Here is a 19,284-nt window from a genome sequence, read left to right as displayed (position 1 = left end):
AACATTTATTACAAGGAAGAGAAAAAGCAAATGTCCAAAAACCTAAGATTTTAGAAAAAATAGAGCTCTCATTTAGTCATCATGTACAGAACACATAAAAGTGGGTGGGGCCTGACCCCCCCCTATCCTAAACCCCCCTACCTTACATCCTCACTTGGCTCAACACAGGACGTCCCACCCCCACCCAGGACGTCCCACCCGGTACCAAGGCCTAAAGGCCACTTTTCCAGTGGGGAAGGGGAGACTGGTGGGTCACCATTAATGGAATAACCCTTTGAAGAAAGATTTATCGTTTTATTACCTCGTCTCTGTCGAGTGGAAACCTCATATGTCCAGCACTGTTACTTCTCAGGATTCAAATAAAAAGAAAAACAGCCAAAAGTACTTTTAGATGTTTCTGTGTGACGCTGTAGTATGATGTTAAAACACAGAAGTTAAAAATATATGGAGATAAGAGGTTTCAACCCAGACAGCCACGATCAAATACTAATGACAAAAAAAAGGAGGACTTTCTTTAAAAAAAAACGTGTCCAACCTGTTGCTCCAGTGATATCTGTGCCTGCCGAGGTATTCAAGTCCACAGGTTGTAAAGACACATTTCAGAAGCAGAGAGAGGATGAGGGTGACGTGTGAGTCAAATCTCACTGTAATTTTTAAGGACCCCAATTGAGACCACTGAAGTGTTCGGTTCAATTATCAAACGCAGCCCCCCAGTCAGTCAGTCAGCCCCCCCAGGTTACAGTAGGTCAGAAATCCTTCTCTGGTAGGAGGAGGAGGAGGAACAACTTCATCATCATCAGCTCTCCTGTTTGCTCTTGGCCAGCAGGACAGTGTGCTGCCCTCCACTGGACGCTGCCAGTACTGTGCGCGTCTCCAGCTGCTTGCCGGTCATCTTCACAGGGCTCACCTCGTCGTCCTCCTCGCCCGTGCCCAGCTGCAGGTTGGTGCCCATGCCCCAGGCGTACACCGAGCCTGGGAAGGGGAGAACACACACACACACACACACACACACACACTTTTAGTGGACATGTACTGTGTACATACCGTAGTTCTCAAAGTGGATTCCAGGGACTCTGTGGGTTCCTTTAGGGGGGGTCTAAATTGACCCAAGTCTGTAACTCGTCTTTGATAGTGAACCATTTTGGTTCCATTTCAGAGTTAAGGGGAGACCTTGCAATGTGAAAGTTTGAGAACCACTGGTGTGAAGCAACAAGCCCATGAGGAGCTCACCTTCTCTGGTGACGGCGAAGCTGACGGAGGCTCCGCAGCACACGGCTCTGACCAGCTCCATGCCAGGCACGGCTGTGGGCACCGGCGTCTCCTCGGCGTCCGCGCCCAGACCCAGACGGCCGTACTCTGACCGGCCCAGACTGTACACCTGACCTGGACACAACACACACCAGCATGGAGCAGCGTTTACTTTGACAGCAAATCTTTGATTTAGTTTTAGTCATTGTCTTTTGTATAACTAGACCAGTGGTGGGCAACTTTGATGATGGCGAGGGCCACTATATTTCCACCTTCACTCCAGAGGGCCACATTGCATATTGCTACGTCCCACTTTGTCATTCTAGTATCTCATACAAAAGAAGCAAAAATAGCAGATCTACAAGCTCAAAACGCATCGCAATGCGATGCGTTGTAGATCGGCTATTTTTGCTTCTTTTGAATTGGAATTTTTTTTTTTGACTCCTGAAATGTAACATTTTGATTTAATTTCAAACACATTTAGTTATATACTCATGTTAACTTTATGAACCTAAATACAAATACATTTGACATAAAATAAGCCATTTTAATACTACTATACTAGTCATTAAGCTACTATTATAGACTGAAGGAATTAAAGCAGGTCATGTTTGTAATTGTTACAGCTGAAATCAATAATATATCAGTATTCCGGTATTAACCTGTGGGCCGCATTAAGTGAAGGTGGGGGCCGCATGTGGCCCCCAGGCCGCCAGTTGCCCATGTATGAACTAGACTAAATCTACAGAGTTGACTTTGTCGACAAAAAATGTATTTTGGCAGGCCTTGATGGCGTCTTAGTGGCAGATTTGTACACTTGGTTGCATGCTGAAAATAGCTGATCTACAAGCTCATAACATGTTGTAGCGCGAGACGTGAGCTTGTTGATCTGCTATGTTCAGAGTGCAACGCTTGAGCACAACATAAATTGACTTGTCTTTTAGTTCTACTGGAACTGTTCTCCACTAGTCCCTCCCTAAAATTATAGCCAAGTTTTTTTATTTGTTGACGGAAATTGTCAATATATTATTGATATATATAATTTAGTTTTTATTTCATTTTCATCAGTGAAAAAAAATGTAGTTGACACATTTTTTCCCTCTTAGTTTTAGTCAACGAAATCAACACTAGCATGGAGTAGGGCATTCACGAATAGTGATTTTTAGTATTCGAATTATTCGACCTCAAAGTATTCGAATAGGCCAAACGGTCAAATATTAAGTAAGCAAGAGGCGAACATTGTGAAAATAGCCTCGCGTTGCGAGGCGGTGTGAGCATGTAGATCTGCTATTTTCACAATATTTTTATCTGAGGAAACCGAGTCAAATTAAATGTAATACCTACAATTCCAAGTGCTTGTCAGGGTGGGGGTCCCCAGTTCAAATGTGTTTATTTTGGGGGTCACGGCCTAAAAAGGTTTGAGAACCCCTGGTATAGAGCATTAACAAATTCATCCACCAGGGCCATTGACAACTCATTCTTATGACTTCCTATCTAGCCAAGCTTTATAAACTATATAAACTATATCTTTTTTAACTGCTTTAGTGCAATTTGGACCGTCCTGGGTGCCTATCCCGAACTAGTTCGGCTTAAAAAAAAAAATAATAATTTGTAATTTATTTATTTATTTTTTCGAGCCGGGCCGCCGGCCGTCATCTGTTTACACGGCCCGCGAGAGCGTCGCGCCGCCGATATTTACCATCCACTCCAATGCAATCCAGGATCTTTAGAGCTCATTTTCTCTGTTCCATGCATATCCATGAGGTGTGCAAGGTTTAATAATGGCTAAATCGCCGAAAATAGGGCTTCTAAAATGCTAAAATGCTCCTAGCATGGAGTAAAGCAACAATAACATATCATAACTGAAACGATGCGTTATGTCCAAGATCTATGATGTGATTTGTGTAAGCGTGTGAAAGGGGATGTGTAGTGAAGAGCCAACCTTCAGCATCCAGACAGAGCGAGTGGTGCTGTCCTCCAGAGAAGTCCACCCAGGCCGTGGTGGAGTTCTTGAAGCAGGTCAGCTTCACTGGGAAGAAGCACGTCTTGATGCTCTGTGTGCCTACATTCACATTCAAAAACACAGTCACTCAATGGTGGGTATGATCTACCTGTACCTGTATACTTTGGTGTACCAAACATAGACATAGAAAGGTAGACGCCTCCTTCGGCTAGGGGGCGTATGCATTGAGCAACTAAGGGAATCTTGGTCGCTTCCGTGTTCATTGCTTCCGCGTGCGTCACACATACGGAAGTCGGTAAGCCAATCAGAGGCAGGTGGGGGCTGGTCTTTACGTATGCAGCCTATAAGAACAGCTGAGCAGCGCAACATAGGAACTGGCTCTGTTGAATTGAATTATGGTCCTTGGATAAGTCACGGAAAAGACACGCTGTGATTGGCCAGTAGTCACTTTGACTGACAGCGTTCCCTTAGTTTTTTCAGGAAGTCGGGACTAAAACTTTTGCACATTGCTCCAATTAACTGCAGAGGCGAACGAGGCATCTAGCTCTTTATATCTGTGGTACCAAAGACCACATTTAAACTATGATATCATCTTTATCGGGTGGAAACCTTCCATGTCCAAAACCGTTTGTTTTGCATTTATCATTTTTACAATGATTTAAACTAGTGAATACAGCTGATCTACAAGCACAACGCCTCGTGGGTATTATGTGCTTGTAGATCGGCTGTTTTCAATACTTTTGTGCAAAGGCCTTGTGTGATGAAGCAGTGCTTTACTTTGCGAAAACTTTTACAAATTTGAAACTTGGATACGAGGTTTCTACCCGACAGTAACGATATTCTGTCTGATGTATTTGTGAAAAGGACAAAAATTAAATGGGCCAAGTTAGCCAGAACATCCTTTGATTTTAAATTCAGGAACCTAGCTCCCATCTCTCCAGATAGAAATACTGTCCTCTCAAACAAGAACATCTCGCTTTGATCACACACACACTTCCATCCCTATTTACCAATCTACACCATCGAAATGTAAACACAAACTCAATGCAGGAAACAAGAAGGTCAAGAACAAAACTATTTCAAGCGCCAAAGCATTTTGTGGCAGACTCGACTCACCAAGCTGGTGGTAATTTGACAACCCAAAGCCGTACACGTAGCCTTCTTTTGAAACGGCGAAGGTGAAGTAGGCTCCACAGAAGGCATCCACCAGCTGCACCTTGCCTTTGAACTTCACCACCTGGGGGGTCAGCAGCCGGCCTGGAAGCAAATAAACACACGTAATGTACAAGTATTATACAAAAACATGGACAAAGAAAGGAAATGAAATGGCAGCACTGCTATTGCTCACGGTCAATTTAGCTCAGGGGTCTTCAACGTTTTCAGGCCAAGGACCCCTTAGCTGAGAGAGATGAAGCAGGGACCCCCTGCTTCCTAACCCTAACCCCCATATTGCATATAGTTTCATTGTTTGACAGCACAATCATCAGTGTATTTTGGATTCATGTCAATTTGTGTCATCAGATATGTAACCACTTGAACCGTCAACACTTGATAAACTTGACCTTTCACTCTGTACTTAGTCTGCTCTTTTTTTCCCCTCTACACCAAACCTCTTTGCCGAGAATAGCCGATCTACAAGCTCACAACGCCTCACGCTGCGAAGCATTGTGAGCTTGTAGATCTGCCATTTTTGGCTAAAGTTCTCAGAATACGTATGTTAGGGATCAAGTGGTCAATATAAAAGAAAAAGGAGAAAAAAGGTTTCCATCACAAAGATTTCAAGGACCCCCCTGTAGTAACTCTGAGGACCCCCTAGGGCAGTGTTTCTCAACCTTTTTTCTGCATGGGCACACTTTTCATGTCCCAAGAATCCATGGGCACACCAACATAATACGCGGGTGTAATTATAGTCACTGTCGGGAAAAAAACTTTTTTTCTCCAAGTTTCAAATTTGTACGTTTCTTCGCAAAGTAAAGCCCTGCTTCATCATACAAGGCTGTCGCACAACAGTAGTGAATACAGCAGATCTACAAGCACACAACGCCTCGTTGCTTGTAGATCGGCTGTTTTCACTAGTTTAAATCATTTTTAAAATGATAAATACAATACTGGCTTTCAAGCAGTTTCAAGGGGCACACTTGACCCTTCTCAGGGGCACACCAAAGGTCCCCAGGCACAGTGGTTGAGAAACACTGCCCTAGGGGTCCCGGACCCCCTGTTGAAGTACCCTGATTTAGCTCCTTGGTATTGGAAAAGAGCCATCACTTACTGAGGCCCATTCTGCCTCCTCTGTTGGAGAACATCTCCGGCACCCTTCCCAGCTGGCCCTGCTCTCCACAGCCCAGTGTATACAGGTTCCCATCCTGCGTCACCATCACCAGATGGTCATTACCTGGGGTGGAAGAAAAGTTTCACGTTAAAATTTAGGCCTAAAATTATTGAATGCTTTAACAAGTGAAAAATAGCAGATCTACAAGCTCACTGCGAGCTTGTAGATCTGCTATTTTTGAAAAAAAAGTCATGAAAATGTGTGCAAATCTTTGAATATATGTAACGTTTGTAACTAAAATTTTCAAACACTATCCCTATCCTACATACGGAAGTAAAAGAGTTACATTTCTAAGAAACCTGCCCCACAGCTCATTGGCCGTGCGCCGGCGTGCGGCATTGTGTCTCAAGACAAACGGTTCATGGATTGAAGCAAAATAACATGAAATATGTAACAAGTCCTAATATGAGATTTGTGAAACTGTGTGAAAGGCCCCTAGGGCTAGGGCTGTTTCCAAAACAACAGAATAATAATGTAAAAGTCTGATGTTTTAGTCATATTGTTCTACATACTGTCAACCAGGTGAAGAAATAAGATTGAGGCTTTAACCTTTGATTTTATGAAATACCCGAGAAGATTAGGGTTTTATGAAGATACTTCTGAACATAATTTGCTAATTTGGAAACTTTAAATGCTCTAATCTTAAACAAATAACCGATAGCCTATGTACCCTCTTGAGAGCTTGTAAATCGGCTATTTTAAATTGCGCAACATGCTTCCATAGAAGAGAGACATGCACATCAATATCCCCCAGGTTTGAAGGACAAGTGGGGAGGGGAGAAGGGTCGTCATAATTTAACACCCTCATAAGAACATTGCAAACTAATTTATCTTGATACTTTAATTAGGCATCGACATCGATATGACTTCAAATCCAATGATTATTTCAAACTTTTGCCTGAGTTATGTTTAATGAATGATTATTCTATGCTTTTTTTTTTTTTTACAATGCCCTCATGGTTCTCTGACATGGTCTGTACTCACAAGCAGACAACTTGTTGTGATGCGTTGCAAACTTGTGGATAAATTAAATCGATGTTTTATGTTCGTCGAGATGAAAGACATACCAGTAAGACTCCCTAATCGGGAGATAAGCGACCGTAGGTCGCTTATCTCCACAAATAGGGCAAAAATGTGTTTTTCCAAAATCTTCCTGATCCATGTTGATGACATGAGTGTAGACATACCGTGTAGTGATTTTCATGATTTTAGGGCAAAATCTGTAGGAGCAGTGTCCAAAAATGTGTTTTTAAAAATCGGCCTGAAGGTGGCGCTATATGGGACAGATTCATGTAGATGGGATGAGTGTAGACATACTGTGTAGCGATTTGCGTGATTTTAGGGCCAAAACTGTAGGAGCAGTGTCCAAAAATGTGTTTTAAAAATCGGCCTGAAGGTGGCGCTAGAAGAGGGCCATGTGAGAAATGAGGGGTGGGGTCTCCGCGTTGCCTTGGCGGACGAATAGGTACCGGGCCCGGCGCTCCCGGACGCTCCTAGCCGGAGTTATGGCATTTTATGTGAGCTGCAGTGGAGGGGGTCCTCCACTGGGGGTGCCACCACTTTTGCATCCGTTCTGGAGCACCAGGAGTGGGTGGTCCCCAGGAATTCCCCGTGAGCAGCCCCGTTGGGGTGGTGATTTGGTAATTTTTGCACATTTGGTCATTTTTTACACCTGGGGGTCCCCCAGGAACCTGGGGGTCCCTGGAGCTCCGGGGGTCCTTGGAGGTTGTAGTTTGGCAGGTAAGGAGTGTGTGTGCAAAACTTGGCATGGATGGGGGCAACGGTTGTGGAGATATGAGCAGGGCAAAAGTGTGACGTGTGACGTGTGACAGACGGACAGACAGCCGGTGGAGGTTTTGATAGTAAATGCGACCTACGGTCGCAACAAGAATTACTCAAATGTTGTAAATGTTGGTTTGGATACATTTGGGGTCAAGTGGGCAGCGGAGCTCTAACCTTAAAGACACCCATACATACCTGATGCAATCTTCACCACGGGCTCCTTGATGTGGAGTTGAACTGGAAGGCTACATTTCTCCATTGGGATCAAAAGACCGATAACACCATTGTTATCCTGCAAAAAAGCATAGGGTTGACATGTTTAATCAAGCACAAGGGCTTTGGGACAATTCATTCCAACAGGCAGATAAGACCAAGGTTACCATAAATGGGTAGCTTAACTCATTCACTGCCCAACTAAATAAATCACAAGAGCCCATTGTGCTGACGATTTTTCGTTTTTCCTCACCTTTTCAAGTAGTCACAGAATATTTATCTCCAGCAAGATCGAACCCCAACACGGACAGTTTTTCTGTGCTTCCGCCAAAAAGAAAAAAGAAAAAAAAAAACGATCGCGTGACCTGGTGGATCCTGCAGGACTGTGACTACAATATTATTTATTTTACACTAGATGGAGCTCTTCCCTAACATACCCATAATCTCCCCCACACACAAAAAAAATAAATGGCAGTGAATGAATTAAGGAAGATTAAGTTTAAAAGGTTCAAGTCATTCTTATTTACACAAGATACAGTACAAGAAAAAGACAAAATGGACTTTGACTACAAATGGAACTTTGACTACAATAGGATTGATTCCAGAACCCGTTAAGTTCTATGATCTTTTTGTCGATAAAGTCAACTGCAGATTTAGTTGACTAATACTAAACAGAATTTAAATTTAATTCAAAAGACTATGACTATAACTAAATTCAACATTGCAGTTCAAATGAACATGGGTGTCCCAACGGTCCTTACTCTAAAGGAGCCCCAGATGTAGACCTTGCCGTCGTCGGTGAGAGCAGCAGTGTGGCTGTCTCCAGCAGACACCTGCACCACCCTGTGGTCCAGGACCACCTTCCCTGGGACACATTCAGAGCCCTCCTCGGACGTCTCCCGGCCCAGGGCACCCTCGTCATTGCAGCCGAACGTGAAAACCTACCAAGAGTAAAGCACAGTGACATACAGTCAAGTATAACCTAATGTGCATAGAGCATGTACTGTACATAAATAACCATTAAATCGACCAAATGTCTATCTGCCCAGTGTGAAGTGCTGGCAGCAACAAGCTCGAAGCGCGGCGCAAAGTGACCCGCTTCAACTTTCGTTCTTGTAGATCTGCCACTTTGGAGGCCTTTGTGATGTTCAAGTAGGGTGTTAATTTACAAAAAAGCAAAAAAGCCCAAAATACATAGAAAATCACACCTAGCGTGAAGTGAGCGGTGCCATTTATGAGTTAAATTTCATTAAGCATACCGCGAAGCTTGGCCAATGTGACCCTGGCCGTACAACAAACATTGAGCACTTTGTCCCAAGATGTAGACCACGCTTTGGTACGCTTCGTACTTTACAAAGCCAGATGTCGGAGGAGGACAAAGCCAGATGTCGGAGCAAACAAAGTGAAGAATATGGACATAGTGGTGGTACAACGACGATACACAACTGATGACTTGTTGCTTACACTTCCGGTCTCACTGAGGCACACAGTGTGCATGCCCCCGGCTGCCACCTGGAGCGCGGCCTCCGGCAGGGGGACCAGGGCCGGCTTCTTCCTCTCCATAGTGTTCTCCCCCAGGCCCAGCTGGCCCACGTCTCCCTGGCCCAGCACCAGAACCTCCCCCGCCTCCTTCCCGTGACTCCTGTGGTCCACTGGAACACAGGGAGGAAGCACAGAGAGAGTTGAGCCTAAAGCACTAGTTAACTGTGTTAAAAAAAAACGTTGTCAAGGACCCCCAAATTGACATAAATATATTTGTCCACCCATTTGAAAAGGTTTTGTGCAGATGAAAATCTCAGATGTAGTCATTAGAATAATTGTGTTTTATGTGGGTGCACATGCATAATGTTTTTGTTACGCTTTGATTTTACTGAACACGTTAAAACAGCAGAATGGCATCACATAATGTAGTGCAAGAGTTAAGGCCAGTCAGTCCATACTCTCTCCGAAACCGAACTTGCAGCTTTCCAAACTCTAATTCGGGGTAATGCTTTTCAGAAGTTCCAAGTCTACGTCATTTTGTAGTCGAACCGGACTTTCGGGCGAAAGGTTTGGTTTTTGGAGACGAGAGAGTATGGACAGGCCTTTACTCAAACAAATCGATATTTAACCAAAAATAATGGGTTTGGACATCCCAGAGGTCTGAGGCATAAAGAACGTTACCCTTCACTCTCTTCTGAACCGCTTCATCATCTGATTGACCTGCCCTCTTCCTGGGAGTCTTGCTTGGTGTCTTTTTTGCAGGCATGGTTGGCAACAAACCTTGAGCAAAAAAACACAACAAGAGTACAATGGTGAGAGGAATTATATCAATCAATTACAATTTAGGTATTTAGCAGACGCGCTTATCCAGAACATCTTACAATAAGCAAGGATCATACTTGAACTGGGGAACCCCCACCTTGACAAGCACTTGGAATTGTAAGCATTACTGTGAGCTTGCTGAAAGGCGAGAAGGGAAATTGTAACATACCATAAAGCAACATACCATCAAGTTTATTCTCTTAAAAAAATGACAGTACAAAGGCAGGGCCCTTAGCCAATGAGGAGCAGCGTTCTAGGTGACATAATCACCAACAAGTGCGACCTGATATAAATAAGACGTTGGCTCAAGACCAGTATGTTACGTATGTGTTATGTTAAACTTAACGTCCCCTTTATACCAAATCTTTATAGGTAAAGTTTATTCTCCTTAAAAAAAAACACGACAGTACAAAGGCAGGGCCTTTAGCCAATGGGGGAGCAGCAAGCCCACACTGTTTCGTAGGAACAGTATTTCTAGTTACATTTAGTTAGTGTGGACTAGGGCATTCACGAATAGTGATTTTTAGTATTCGAATTATTCGACCTCAATGTATTCGAATAGTCGAATATTCGACAGGACTGTCCAAACTGTCAAATATTAAGTAAGCAAGAGGTGAACATTGTGAAAATAGCCGATCTACATGTTCACAACGCCTCGCAACGCGAGGCGTTGTGAGCATGTAGATCTGCCATTTTCACAATATTTATTTGCAGAAACGAGTCACATTAAATGTAATACCTACAATTCCAAGTGCTTGTCAGGGTGGGGGTGCCCAGTTCAAATATGTTTATTTTGGAGTCACAGCCTAAAAAGGTTTGAGAACCCCTGGTATAGAGCATTAACAAATTCATCCACCAGGGGCATTGACAACCCATTCTTATGACTTCCTATCTAGCCAAGCTTTATAAACTATATATATTTTTAAAGAGAAAATCAAAAAAGAAAAATAAGCTAATATTCAACTTCGGTGAACAACGTCAAATAGTGACTGATATTCGAATATTCAAATATTTGGTGAATGCCCTAGTGTGGTTGCCATAGGCACTATTAGTACTCGTCTCAATTTATTTATAGAGTAACCCAGACTACTTGGCACAGTTGGCACACACTCGAGTCATATGTCAAATCGACCGGCTTCATCAGGAATTGTGTGCTTGCGTTTTGCTAAGAGATACGTTTTATAGTTTAAAATGTATTCATGAATTAATTGACTTGAAATGGGCCATTGCAAAAACAATTTCCCAGAATTGCATCTTTCTAGTTTGACTCAGTTCCACAGATAAATATTGTGAAAATAGCTTAACCAGCTTACCTAACAGAACTAGCTCAATATGTAACTTTAAAGATGTGCAGAATAGCCTGCATATAAATGTATACTGCATGTTGGTTTGTTTACTGTTGAGTGAGATTTCTATGCATACAAATGTATATATCGCTGTTGTCCGGTGAAAACCTTGTATGTCCCAAACCGTTCGTTTTGCATTTATCATTTTGAAAATGGTTTAAACTAGTGAAAACAGCCGATCTACAAGCACACGCCTCGCACCGCGAGGCGTTGTGTGCTTGTAGATCTGCTGTTTTCACTACTTTTGTGCGACGGCCTTGTATGATGAAGCAGGGCACACATTTGAAACTTGGGAGATACGAGTTTTCCACCCGACAGCGACGATATACTGAACTGCATGTTGGTTTGTTTACTGTTGACAAGGTTCCACACCTGGGGAAACCCCCAAAACAATTTGGGGGAATGGGGACCCCCGGTTAGGGAGCCACTGCTCTAAAGTAAGACATTGGGTATGCAAGTTGCGGAGGCCTTAACATTTTGATGCGTGGCGTCAGGCATCATGAATAGACTGTTGACAACACGTGTCCACAAATATAAGGATGACCCAGAGGCAGCAGTGTGAGGGAGCGAGCAGATGACGTTGGAGCAGCTGTCAGTGAGAGACAGACTCTTCCTTCCATGGTTGTCTTGTTTTGACCCTGTAGGGCAGCTGTTTAGGAGAACTGCACTGCAGAAACAACAAATGGACCCTGATAGACAGACTGACCCCTCGTAACCCTAGAGCAGTGGTTCTCATCCTGTGGGTGGAGACCCCCAGGGGTTCCCCAAATTATTTTGGGGGGGTCCCCAGATGATTAACTTGCAAGAACGTTTTCTCACTCAACAGTAAACAAACCAACATAACGTTTAAGTGTATAGAGGGTATATGCACATTTCTAAAGTGAAAGTGTAAAGCCTTTTTTTAATACCTCTAAAACGTCAAATTAAACATTGATCAAATAGTCAAATATTAGAGCCAAAATTGAGAAAATAGACGATCTACATTGTAGATCGGATATTTTCACAATAGAACCGTGTTATACAAACTGTAATGCCTCAACTCTTAGTGCTCATCAGGGTCCCCAGTTACATTTTCATTTTGGGGATCGCGGCCTGAAAAGGTTGAGAACCCCTGCCCTAGAACAGTGGTGGTTGTCTAAGGTGGGGTCCAGGGAGTTCTAAATGACCCTCACAGCTTACAAATCTGTGTACGATATTGAACCAAATCGACTGGGTCCATTTGATACACTCTCAGAGTTATGGGGTGCTTGAAATATATATTTTTAATTGTAACCCACTTCTCTCTAGAGCACTGGTTCCCAAACAGTGGACCAAGGACCAACTGTTATGGGTCACGACTCAAATAAAAACCCAATTTTCTTTTCCCACTACCAAAAAATATATATTTCAAAACATTTCCCCTCAGAGTTTCCATAGGAAATGGATCGCACAGTGGCAAGAGTTACTTTGTTGTATTGCATACTGCATACTGAGAACGGTTTGGCTCCCCAGCCTTCTTCAGTGTATCTGAAACTGCAGGGTGTATACTGTCCATTTAAAGATGCTGTGACAGGTGCCCAGGTGGACACCATCACAGCTAGTCACCCTGTGTGAGGATGACACCTCGCACCTGGATGGTGAATACGCATCACTGATGTAATTAAGTAACCTCTGATTCCCAATAAATAAACATAATTATACAATAAATGCATGACTTTCTCATCCTAATATGCAATAAAACAAAGAAAAGTAACTCTTGCCACTGTGAGATCCATTTTCAATGAATACTTGATGATCCAAGTCAATTGTCAGTCAGTAAGATTTGGGAAAAGTTTGGGAACCATTGCTCTAGAGTGTACTACAAATGTCCATTTAGTAACTGACAAAATTGAAAGATGTGGGCAAAATTGGCACTTGTGATGGAACCCTGTGACCAGCTCCAAACACTGGACTCAAGCAATGCATCCTATACATTATTTAGTCATGAGTCGTTTTCAGAGCTAAGTTACCACTAAGGATTTGACAGTGTAGATTAGGGAGGACTCCTATTCAATGCAGCCCTGTACAGTGGATTTCAGGCGCTCTCTTGAGTCTAGGTTCCTTAAGGGGGTCCCTTGGCAGTGTACAAATGGAACCAAATGGACCCTAACATCCATTTGGTTCCATTTGTACACAGTCAAAGTTAAGGGGAGACCTTCAAATGTCAAAGTTGGAGAAACACTGCCTTAGTAGTAGAACAAAATCATGTTATCTATCCACACGTGGCTTTAACAGCTACATCGTGGTCAGTTAGTACATTGCGTGTTAACATAGTGTCCAGTTCACACGTTGACCAGAGTCGTCATTAAAACAACCGTTATTCAGGCTAACGACAGGCTAACACAACATCATGTGTCCAGTCGGTTAACACGCGATGCTAGCGAATAGTAGCGATGCTAAGTTAGCTCGGCAGCTAATAGCCCGACAGAATGAATGAATGAATGAATAAAGGACTTAAAGGGCACCCAAAAACGTATTGTTTGGATGAAGAGGGTTGAATTGTTGTGGTGGTGACGAGGGTGTGTAGTTTGTGTGTTCTTCTTACCTGGGACAGTTGTGTGTGTGTTTGTTTTGTTGTGTAGTGAGAGTGAGTGCAGTCTGGTCTAAGTGCTATGTGTGTGTGGCTGTGGCTCGTTCCCGGCATGCACTGCTGTCAGATGAGAGTGAGACCACGCGCGTTTTATAGACAAGACCTCCTCCTTTGCTCTGTGTGTGTGTGTGTGTGTGTGTGTGTGTGTGTGTGTGTGTGTGTGTGTGTGCGCGCGCGCGCGCACGCGCGTGTCTGTCTGTGTGTGCGTGCGCGTGTGTGCGTGTTTCCACTACCAAAACATTGTAACAGGCCTACCACAAATGTAGATCTTTTCCTTGTTTTTCTTCAAAAGCTTAATAGCAAGCTACCCTTACCTACCCTGTAACTACAGTATAACAGAAAATTACTTTTTTTTTGTGGTCTAGTATGGGACTTTTTCCAAGTTTATTTCTTTATTATGTCCCTTAATAGTTTTGATTGCTTTTATTTGAAATTGCTTTGGCAATATTGTATATTTTCTCATGCCAATAAAGCTCCTTTGAAACTGGATTTAATTGAGCGGTGAGAGGTGAGAGAAGGACCATATGGCATATAGACCTTAATAGTCCGGGAAAAAAGGGTGATTTTTGGCTGAACGTGGATTCGCCTGTAAAAGTTTCTTTCTCAACTGATTCTTGTAGCTTGGGGTCACCTCTTAAGGATTCAAGAGGATGACCAGTGATATCCATTGAGCATTTTTTATTATTAACCCCTTAATGCCTGAAACATGGGCTCCCATTGACTTTCTATACAGGAGGAAAACACCCAGAAAAAGATTATTTTTCTGGGTATTTAAGGAGGATCTGAGGGGTCTAACTAGGGGTTTGTCATGATGCTGAATCCATTGCAGGCATTTGTTTTGCACAAAAAACATTCCGTGGGCTAGAAATAGCCTCAGAAAACAATACACGTATGGGTGAGTATTCATGTTAGTCGGAGGCCTTAGGGTTTTTTTTCTCGTGCTAATCAGTCTAAAAGTGCAAAATTTTGCAAAGATGTAGCTCAGGGCATGCTCTAATGATTTAGCTAGGTCGGCGACCTTCGGGGTCACCACAACACCCACAAAACTCTGAAAAGTGATGACTCATCACTTTTCATCACTAAAGTCGATGGGAGCCCAACTTGATTTGGCCGCTGTGGCGACCCCGAATGTCGCAGACTCGGGCGCCCTAGCTAAATCATTAGAGCAAGCCCTGAGCTACATCTGTGCAAAATTTTGCACTTTTAGACTGATTAGCACGAGAAAAAAAAACCCTAAGGCCTCCGACTAACATGAATACTCACCCATACGTGTATTGTTTTCTGAGGCTATTTCTAGCCCACGGAATGTTTTTTGTGCAAAACAAATGCCTGCAATGGATTCAGCATCATGACAAACCCCTAGTTAGACCCCTCAGATCCTCCTTAAATACCCCGAAAAATAATCTTTTTCTGGGTATTTTCCTCCTGTATAGAAAGTCAATGGGAGCCCATGTTTCAGGCATTAAGGGGTTAATAATAAAAAATGCTCAATGGATATCACTGGTCATCCTCTTGAATCCTTAATAGGTGTCCCCAAGCTACAAGAATCAGTTGAGAAAAAAACTTTTACAGGCGAATCCACGTTCACCCCCATTTTTCCCGGACTATAAACGATCTGAACAGTGGAAGCGTCTAGCTGATTACCAAGCGTGTCTAGGAAGGGAGCGCTCGTTTTATGGTTAGAGATGTCACAGTTATTGTCCACGACATTCAGTTATTGTCCACGACATTGCAAGCGGCGCGAAGGCCAGCGGACCTTGGTCCTGCTCTTCGCGCCCGAGCGCCGCAGGCGCGAGTGCCCGCGAAGAGCGGGCCAGGGCCGCACGGCCGGCGGAGCGCCGCGCGAGTTACGAAGCCGTGGTGAATGCAAAATTTTCCTTTTGTTTGTGGTCTAGACTAGGAAAATAGGTATTATTGGTTTATCATTGTCTGCCAGAGGAAGCAGTAGATTCAGTGTATCGTACTGTGTGGTTCGTCTGTCTGACATTGTCCATTCCCTTGTCTTCTGGCTGACTCTGACCATCATTTTTCGAAACCCCAAACTGAGACCGTCAATCACTTAAATCAGATAAAAAACAAAACTAAAACTATAGAATAATAACTACATGCTCACAACATGTCGCACTGCAGCGTTTTTCTAGCTTGTAGATTTGCTATTTTTGACAATTGGGCTTGCAAAGCTGGTGTCATACTGGGATGCCCCTCCCCCGGCAGCCATTTTGAGAGGGTTGGGGGATATATACTAGCTATAGTAGCAGGGCTTGACATTAACTTTTTGAGGCACAAGTACATTTCCCATTCACTTGTCCAGGCACAAAAGTAACTGGTCAATTTGCCATTTCAATCTTTTTTCTTCTTTTTTTTCTTCTTTTTTTCCCCTTTTTTTTGGACAAATAAATAAGACCTCCTTGGCCGCCTCCACTCCACAGTCCATAGTCTGCATACAGCACAAAGCTGCTAGGAGCATCACAGAAAAAGTGAAAACAAAAGCCACAAGTATATTTAATTATTTTTCCTTAAATCACCCAGGGTCAAGTACATTTTTAATTAACTTGTTCATAAGGATTTATAGTTGTCCCGGACAACAGGACAAGCCTATTGTCTATGAGCCTTTCTGCAGTGCAAAAAAATCGAATAAAAAATAAAGTTGAGCCTCAATGCATGCATGCAGCGTACTAGCTCTAAGGAACATTTTAAAATGTATTTGTGGCTTTTGGTTTCACTTTTTCTGTGACGCTCCTAGCAGCTTTGTGCTGTAGGCCTATAGACTATGGACTGTTGAGTGGAGGGGGCCAAGGGGGTCTTATTTATTTGTCCAAAGAAATAAAATGAAAAAGACTGTGAAATGGCAAATTAACAAAGTGACTTTTGTGCCTGGAAAAGTGAAAGGGAAATGTACTTGTCCAGAGGACACTCTGCCTCAAAATGTTAATGTCAAGCCCTGCTACTATAGCTGTGGCTTTTGGTTTCACTTTTTCTGTGATGTTCCTAGCAGATTTGTGCTGAATGCAGACTATGGACTGTGGAGTGGAGGGGGCCAAGGAGGTCTTATTTATTTGTCCAAAAAAAAAAGAGGAAAAAAGAATTAAAAAAAGACTGTCCAGATGACACTGTGCCTCAAAAAGTTAATGTCAAGTCCTGCTACTATAGCTAGTATATATCCCCCGACCCTCTCAAAATGGCTGCCGGGGGAGGGGCATCCCAGTATGACACCAGCTTTGCAAGCCCAATTGCTTTGACATTTTTGGGAAATGTCTGTTCTGGGGGGACAGTTATTTGAACAAACATCTATACGAAAGCACTCAAAACAAGTGTTATTTTAACTTTGAAAACCGGGACAGTTTGGTAGTGAATGTTGAAAACCGAAACATTTTGTAGTGTTTTAAACTCTAAAAACACAATCGTATTAGGCCTTGCAAAGCTGGTGTCATACTGGGATGCCCCTCCCCTGGCAGCCATTTTGAGAGGGTCGGGGGATATCTAGCTATAGTAGCAGGGCTTGACATTAACCTTTTGAGGCACAGTGTCATGATCTGGACAGTCTTTTTTTATTCTTTTTTTCCCTCTTTTTTTGGACAAATAAATAAGACCCCCTTGGCCCCCTCCACTCCACAGTCCATAGTCTGCATACAGCACAAAGCTTCTAGAAGCATCACAGAAAAAAAAGCAGGGCTTAACATTAACTTTTTGAGGCAGAGTGTCCTCTGGACAAGTACATTTCCTTTTCACTTGTCCAGGCACAAAAGTCACTTTGTTAATTTGCCATTTCCCAGTCTTTTTGTTTTATTTCTTTGGACAAATAAATAAGACCCCCTTGGCCCCCTCCACTCAACAGTCCATAGTCTATAGGCCTACAGCACAAAGCTGCTAGGAATGTCGGTGAACCCAAAAGCCACAAGTACATTTAGAAATGTTCCTTAGAGCTAGTAAGCTGCATGCATTGAGGCTCAACATTATTTTTTGCGCTGCAGAAAGACTCATAGACATTAGACTTGTCCTGTTGTCTGGGACAACTATAAATCCTTAAGAACAAGTTAATTAAGGGTGAAACATGGGTTACAAAATCGTGGGATAAAGATTTAAGGAAAAATAATTAAATATACTTGTGGCTTTTGGTTTCACTTTTTCTGTGACGCTCCTAGCTTTGTGCTGTATGCAGACTATGGACTGTGGAGTGGAGGGGGCCAAGGGGTCTTATTTATTTGTAAAAATAAAATAAAATAAAAAAATAAAAAATAATAATAAAAAAAGACTGAAATGGCAAATTGACCAGTTACTTTTGTGCCTGGACAAGTGAATGGGAAATGTACTTGTCCAGATGACACTGTGCCTCAAAACGTTAATGTCAAGCCCTGCTACTATAGCTAATATATATATCGCCCAACACCAGCCTTGCAAGGCCTAATAGGCAACTTTTGAGTGGTCAATTATCTTGCTGACTTCTCTCTGAACACGTCGGTAGTTAAATTTTGAAAATATACACAGCGATATCAAAGATACAAGCTAAAATGTCGGTCTTGTTTAAAAAAAACTATACAATTGCGCAGGAAAAAATAGCGGCATCACAGCGGTTGAAGGTTCACTCAGTTAGCTAACTGAGGTCTCTTAGATCACGTGGGTAGTTGATTTTTTTCAAAAAAGATGCAGCGATACCAAAGATACAAGCTAAAACGTCAGTAACCAACCTTAACACTGTTGTGCCGGTCTAACCTGAAAAGTTCAAAAACGCGGAGTCCCAGCGAACAAACGCTCACTACTTTGACTAAGTTAAGTTGGGCAGGTCTCTCTGATCACGTTGGAGGTTGAAATTTGAAAAAAAAGCAACGCTCGCAGAGATAAATGCGAATATGTATAGCGCTGTATCGATCCAATCTTTCATTGCACAAACAAATGCATTTTTGCGATGTTCCGCATTTTTTAACGTGAATCCGATAGTTCACGCATAGAGACCTTCACTTTGTGATCATTTTGTAAAAATCATTTTAGTCAAACTTGTACAAGGTTATGGAGATACAGATTAATGGAGCACAATCTTGTTTTGTGATTTTCGCGGCGTTTATGCACGATTTCGCAACTTTTGAGTGGTCAATTATCTTGCTGACTTCTCTCTGAACATGTCGGTAGTTAAATTTTGAAAATATACGCAGCGATATCAAAGATACAAGCTAAAATGTCGGTCATGTTTAAGAAATACTATACAATTGCGCGAGAAAAAAATAGCGGCATCACAGCGGTTGAAGGTTCACTCAGTTAGCTAACTGAGGTCTCTTAGATCACGTGGGTAGTTGATTTTTTCAAAAAAGACGCAGCGATACCAAAGATACAAGCTAAAACGTCGGTAACCAACCTTAACACTGTTGTGCCGGGCTAACCCGAAAAGTTAAAAAACGCGGAGTCCCAGCGAACAAACGTTCACTATGTGATAGGGATGAAAGGAAGGTGTTGTTATTTTTCATTTTTTGTATTATTTCTTTAACTACAATGATGTTTT

The 19,284-nt window shown here is 42.7% G+C and overlaps 1 protein-coding gene across 1 annotated transcript; it reads right to left on the bottom strand.

The window, feature by feature from the left end:
* Positions 1-244: 244 nt before the first annotated feature.
* rcc1 (regulator of chromosome condensation 1) lies at positions 245-9,783 on the bottom strand (the record flags this gene model as incomplete). The annotated part of the gene is made up of 9 exons (XM_080740408.1): positions 245-972; positions 1,231-1,383; positions 3,191-3,310; positions 4,328-4,468; positions 5,481-5,603; positions 7,518-7,614; positions 8,297-8,476; positions 9,000-9,187; positions 9,699-9,783. The coding sequence occupies 9 exons, from the start codon at positions 9,781-9,783 to the stop codon at positions 797-799; spliced, it is 1,263 nt and encodes a 420-aa protein (XP_080596534.1). The 3' UTR covers positions 245-796.
* Between the last annotated feature and the right edge of the window lie 9,501 nt (positions 9,784-19,284).

The sequence above is a fragment of the Nannobrachium achirus genome (assembly GCF_963921795.1).
Source record: "Nannobrachium achirus genome assembly, chromosome: 2".
Lineage (NCBI taxonomy): Eukaryota > Metazoa > Chordata > Actinopteri > Myctophiformes > Myctophidae > Nannobrachium > Nannobrachium achirus.
This window is presented reverse-complemented; position numbering and strand designations above follow the sequence as displayed.